This window comes from Protobothrops mucrosquamatus, unplaced genomic scaffold (assembly GCF_001527695.2).
Source record: "Protobothrops mucrosquamatus isolate PMUCROS unplaced genomic scaffold, P.Mucros_1.0 scaffold45, whole genome shotgun sequence".
NCBI classification, from domain to species: Eukaryota; Metazoa; Chordata; class Lepidosauria; order Squamata; family Viperidae; genus Protobothrops; species Protobothrops mucrosquamatus.
In genome coordinates this window covers 4829215-4836132 of record NW_015386427.1, presented here as the reverse complement: position 1 = coordinate 4836132, position 6918 = coordinate 4829215, and the positions used below count along the sequence as shown (strand labels likewise).

At 36.0% G+C, this 6918-nt stretch overlaps 1 protein-coding gene across 1 annotated transcript in view; it reads left to right on the top strand.

The window, feature by feature from the left end:
• The window catches only part of COL28A1 (collagen type XXVIII alpha 1 chain), an 85297-nt gene that overhangs the window by 18300 nt on the left and 60079 nt on the right, over positions 1-6918 (top strand). Inside the window, exons 8-9 of the mRNA XM_029283268.1 lie at positions 1731-1775; positions 6106-6150. Coding sequence (XP_029139101.1) covers positions 1731-1775; positions 6106-6150 — 90 coding nt within the window. The remainder of the gene's footprint in view (positions 1-1730; positions 1776-6105; positions 6151-6918) is intronic.

The window sequence follows — 6918 nt, the reverse complement described above, 5'->3', positions numbered from 1 at the left end:
ACAGCCAAGCTCCCACCCAATCAGCTCAAACCCCACTGGCAGTTAAAAGGAAGAAACAGCTGCGATCACACACACTACTCCCAGAAGCACGAAGCTGAAGACACCAGCCTGAAGATGACGAATGTGACTTCGTCGAAACGTCGCCAAGACACTTCTAATTCTACGCGGGAGAAAACCCAAATAACTAAAGACCTACATATATATATATATATATATACAAAGTAAAAATGCGAACACCAGGAGAATATAAAACGATTAAAAGTTTAGTAAAAACCTTAAAAACTTTTAAAAGCATACAATCATAGGGGCCAAGCTTTGATCGGATCCTTCCGACATCCTCAGGGCACAAAGTTAATCAATGGGAAAAGCATTTATAAATAAGCCAACGCCTGCATCCGGGCCCTAGATCTCATGACAGGGCCATGATAACCAATCCGAGATGAGAGGAAACATCGAGAGAGTGATTATAAGCCTAATGAGGCAAAATGTCCCCACGGTGGTTTGACACGGAAATGCAGCACAAATAAGGATAGAAGGATAATTAAAGGGGTTAATGAGGATGTTACAATGATTGGTTATCATGGCCCTGTCACGAGATCTAGGGCCCGGATGCAGGCGTCGGCTTATTTATAAATGCTTTTCCCATTGATTAACTTTGTGCCCTGAGGATGTCGGAAGGATCCGACGAAAGCTTGGCCCCTATGATTGTATGCTTTTAAAAGTTTTTAAGGTTTTTACTAAACTTTTAATCGTTTTATATTCTCCTGGTGTTCGCATTTTTACTTTGTATCATATATATATATATATATATATATATATATATATATATATATATATATATATATATATATATATATATATATATATATATATATATATATATATATATATATATATATATATATATATATATTCGTAGATTTTCACGGGTACAGGTATGCAGGTCTTGGCATATTCGGGTCTTTTCCCATGTAAGATTGAGAGTATCTTGGCGACATTTTGACGTTCCACTCGTCATCTTTAGACTGGGGTCTTCGGCTTCGTGCTTGTGCGAGCAGGATGTTACAACACAGCCAACCACCCAGGATGTTGCAACACAAAACTCAGGATATCACTACACTAGATCTCAGGATGTAATCACACAGCCCATTACCCAGGTCGTTGTAACACAAAAGACTAATGGGCACACAGCCAGCACCTCAACTACTCAGGATGTTATGAAACAGCAGAACAATCCGCAAACAATAACTCCAACACAGCCAACCAACCTACCTACAGCAACTAAGCCAGCACTCCACACACCCCACCAATATTTATAGAGAGACGGCAGCTCCGATCACACTTTGCTCGCACAAGCACGAAGCCGAAGACCCCAGCCTGAAGATGACGAGTGGGACCTCGTCGAAACGTCGCCAAGATTGTCTCAATCTTATACGGGAAAAGACCCGAATACGCCAAGACTTGCATATATATATATATATATACATACACACACACACAAACATATATATATGTATATATGTTTGTGTGTGTGTGTGTGTATGTATATATATATATATATATATATATATATATATATGTATATATGTCTGTGTGTGTGTGTATATATATATGTGTGTGTGTGTGTGTATGTGTGTGTATATCATGATTAGTTTCATGACAATTTGGCATTATTGTATTTCAGATCCATAAATGAATAAAATAATTAAAATAGACAATATTTTTTTCAGGGTGACAGAGGGGAATGTGGAACACCAGGATTAAAAGGCGACAGAGTAAGTTAAAATTATTATTTGATTATTCTTTCTGTTTAAAACATTTACTACATGAAGATATAAAAGTGGGGATTTTTTGGTAATGAAAAAGACAATATCAATAGTTCTTAAAAAATCCTGATTGATATGAAGTTTCATATCTGTACATTATACTGGTTTTGTAGAATGCATAATTGATAATATAAATTTTTATTAAAAAATGAAACCAAATCCCAGAGTGAATCATGTTGATTGTATAAAATGACTTAATAAACCAGTAAGGCTGAGTAAAATAACTTGAAATTCACTCTTACAGAATTCAGGATGAATAAGATATTTCCAGAAACAATAACATGTCTTCTTCAAGATTGAATTTAATATGGAATGCAGTATTATTAAATATAGAATCATTGGAAAATGGATAGTTGCTAGTTACACTTCAGCATACACAGATTGTACAAATTTTCTCATCAAATCAAATTTTTAATATGATCATAGACCAGCATAAGAAAGATGGGCTACATTAATTAGAGAGTGTAAAAGGTACAGAGTCTAAATCTGACTTGATTTGATTTATACAATATTTATATATTAATTAAAGATGTGCAAAGCCCAACCTATTAAACACATCTTTTCATTATAAAATAATCCGTTTTAAAATCCGTTTTAAAATAAAAAGTTCTGATGACCGTGCCCTTGGCTAGACAGACAGACAGACAGAACGAATGAACGAACGAACGAACGAACGAACGAACGAACGAGCGAGCGAATGAACGAACGAACGAACGAACGAACGAACAAATGAACGAACGAATGCAGAGGCAGTTTATGATTCTTCCTGTTCTCTGGCAATTACAGCACTGTGCTTTGTGGCATGTGTTTCCTCTAAAAAGAAAATAGAGCACCTACTTGTTTTATTTTTATTTATTTACTGGGACTTTTATGCTTCTCTAGTTTCAATGATTTTTTTCAAATTCTTCTTCTGATTCTCCCAGATGATATGTACTGATGTGTCATAGCAGAGGGCAATCTGACCTTGAAATAGCTAAGCTGGTTTGAATGAGAGAACTCCAAAGAATTTCAGGGATATAAACTAGAACAGGAAGTTTAAAAAATTAGAAAACAAAACAACAAAACAGTGGCTGTATTCACCTAATTGCTAGAACAAGAGTTTGATGTGAATGGCACTTTACTTTTAAAGCTTTGGCATATGGCAGTTAATCATATTATAAATATACAAATACAATATCATCAATAGAAAAGAGTGTTATGTAGAACTGTGGACTCCTTAGTGCACTCTGAGTTTGGTGCTCTGAATATCTTGTATGGTATTGAAATGTCTACAAGCAAAAAACCAAACTCGGAGAGCACCAAGGATTCACAGTACTACACTATATTAATTAACATGTACTCCCAGAACAATAATTGTGTATCTAGTTAAAAAAGTGGACAAGCTGCAGTTCCTCAGAAAATAACAGTTCCAATGTTAATTTCATGTTGGTATACATAACATGACAAATGTAACTTCTCAAGTCACTCTCAGTAGTTTAACATTCTTTTCAGACATTGTCTTCTGCCAATAGCTGGCAATATGATTCCCTGTTGAGAGGCTGCCATTAAACATTTACCTAATCTCTCCCACTAACCATTTTTCAAAAATCTGTGGAGAAAAGTTTTGTGTTAAAAATGTTTAATTTGATAAACAGGAATCTATATGATCCATAAAGTTTTTAGCATATTATTATCACATTGTCCATTGATACTGAGAGCATCTAAAGCCATAGTAGAGGATAAAGTGAAATATGTGTCTCTATGTGTGTCCCCTTAAAGAGAAAATTCAAATTAGATAGCAACTGGTGAAGAAATGGACACCATATGTTCAGATTGTAGATATGTAAGGAAACAGCTTTGTCTGGGCATTCAGATTTTTGTTCAGGGCAAAGAATAAAAAGGCACAGAACATCTGCAAAGGATTAAAAAGCCATAATGGATTAGGCATTCAAAGAAGTTTCTGAGTTGTCCAGATTTCTCATCACCCACAAGATTCCCACTTGCAAGAAAAAGATGAAAAGGGTTTGCCAAAAGCTCTTTTTTTTCTACACAAGAGAAAGACAGAAATTATACTATGGGGAAATAACCAGACATGTAGCAGGAACACAGAGGAAAATATTAAGGGAACAGTTCCAATCTTCAAGGACCCATTTACAGTCTGGACAGATCATCATTACAATATAATGGCTGTACTGTTATATGCCCTTCCTTTGTATTTAGATAATTCATTACTGATGTTTCCCTTTGTCCCTAATTTTGGGCTTCCCCAAAAAACATTTGGAATCCCAGCTTTCATAATAGCTTAACAGATGACTGCTCCTTGGTTTAATATAGAAGTTGACATGGACTATTTGTACAGATTTTCAGAGAACAAGCTGTGTATGGTTAAATTAAAGAAATCGCTTATACTTGTCAGATAAAGAAAATATTATGTACTCATTTCCAGGACCCAAGCAAACCATTCTAATGAATTTCACACACTCGTCTCTTTTTTTCCTGTATAAAATACTTTCCCCCCTGTCTTAATTCAGGGGAATTTTGAATTCTTGTAATTAAATCTTGTACAGTATGTAAGAAATTGTTGGCGTTGAAATGATATTACAGATGGCAACCTAGAATGAAAACCACTGTTTTAAAAAATTAAAATCACAAAACTCTAGCCAGGTTGAAATATTATGTAGCTTCTACAGCTTGAAATATTTCATTAGTTTTATACAAGGGTTTACATTTCAAGAAACTAATATTGTTAGACACTGTATGATTCTGTGATTGTGCTAAATCATATAATGGTGCAAAAAAAAGTTGTTAATGTTTAATTATACAGGTTGTCATTCATGGCAATTGGGTCTGGAATTTCTGTTGCTCAGTAATGTGGTTGTAAAGCATGATGTCAAATGCCTGCACTGCTTAACAACAGCAATTCTGGTTGCCGTCATAAACCCAGGACCATGTGGGTCGTTAAGTTAACATCTCATGAGAAGATGTGGGAGTTTCAGCTGGTGAGAGCTGCAGAGGACAGTTATGGGAAAATGAATGGGGGCTGGAAGCAGGGTCTATAGACATGGGCAGGTGCTACAGAGCATGAGCAATATAGGGTGCCATGGCCAGGGAGGTAGGTGCTGTGGGTTAGTGAGCAGGTGCCATGGGCAGATACTATGGAGTTCAGCTGTATTCACAAATGCTGTGGATGAGTGGATGGATGCTGGGGAATTGGGGTTGCCATGGATAGATACCATGGAACATGAGTCAGTGAGTAGGTAAGTGAAAAACTGGCAGAAGAAACTTATGATCTTTAATGTTGGTTTCCTCATTGATTTTGATTGTTGAAGCCAGCAGGGAAGGCTATAAATGGCAATCATGACTGCAGTTCATTGCAACAAATTGTGATCTTGTAAACATGGGAGGCTGCTACAGCTGTAACTTTGTAAATCAGTCATAAGTCCCCTCATTCAACTCTGTCATAATTTTCAACAGTTGCTAAGAATGAGTGGTCATAGTCTGAACACTATCTGTAATCCTCAGTTTACCCTCTTGTGATTGATGGCTGGAATTCTCATTTATGCTTTTCAAGAAAATCTGGGAAATTGAATGTCATAAAGACATAGGAAATCTGCTGAAAACAATATTACTTTCCTAGGAACTCAAAGGATGCGACTATTATGTTGTTGGGTACAGGGGATCCAGAGATGGTGGGTCAGAAAAGTTAGGCCAGAAGCTATGGTCCTATGATTGATGACCTATTTATATTTTACTGGTCTTGCATGTAAGATGCATGTAAAACAGAGTCTGGCATCGTTTGCATGATTGTACCTGCCATCTTGACTTTTTGAGTGCAAATGCTAATCATTTAGTAGGCTAAGTAGCAGCTGGAGATCATGCCAAAAGTAGAACCATTTTCAGCATCTAGAGATGTTGTTCACACACAATTATTGGGAGGTTCAGTTGAAAATGAGAAGATGAAACTAATTTATCTGCTTTTCACTCTCGCAAGCCACTGTTTGAGCATTGTATTCATGGCAATTAACTAGTTTATACCTTGAGTATAGTATGCTCCATATTGCTAAATTTCAATATAATAAGTGGGGTAATATATCAGAAACACTGTACAGATATTCAATATTCATATAACATGACTTCACAGGTGATAGCTAAGAACAAAACTGAGAAAAAGGCAAGACTGGAAAATTCTCCTGTAATGAACAGATACTTGTACATTGGGGCAGAGAAAATGATTTAAAAAGCATCATTTAAGCCAGAACTGACTATTAACACTTACAGTTTTATTATTTTATTTGAACAGGGTCTAGATGGCCCTTCTGGCCCCAAAGGACCTAGAGGACCTCAGGTGAGTTTCTTAAATTCTATCAAACATTTCATTATCATTTGTATTAAAAAATAATATTTTGTTCTAATTCTCTGGGCTAAACTACCCATCATACTGAATATGCACCTATCTTCTGTTTTCTTTACATAAGCAATGGTTCAGGGGTAATTTGGGCTTGGGCAAAATATATTAGAAAGAAGTGTGAGGTTAATAAAAATGCTTTCATTAAACTATTGGGAATACTGTTGTATCCCATCTCACATAACGGGTCCGCAACCCCTAGGCCTTGGACTGGTCCCGATCCATGGTCTGTTAGGAACCAGGCTGCACAAGCAATGGGTGAGCGAGCAAACCTTCATCTGCATATGTGTGGGATCTAGGTTGCATGCAAAGCCATCTCCCCCCCACCCCCCCAATCCATGGAAAAATTGTCTTTCACCAAACCAGTCCCTGGTGCTAGAAAAATTGGAGACAACTATCATATAAGATCTGGGAACTGATCTCCTTATATGCTCTTATAAACCATCAGGCATCTCACATTTCTAATTAAGAAAAAAGCAGGTAATCATTTCAGTTATTTACCTTTTAAAAAGAATTTTGAAAATGTTATCATTTCTTGGCTTTTAACGATTCTATTCTGCCTTTATCATATAAAACTGCATTTGCTTTTTAAGTTTACATTTTCTTATTTTCTCTTATGTTAATTTGATTCATCTTTAAAAAAACAAGCTGATTTTTGTTAATAATTTCATGATAGATTATTGATAGTTTCATGAAGCTGACACTGAT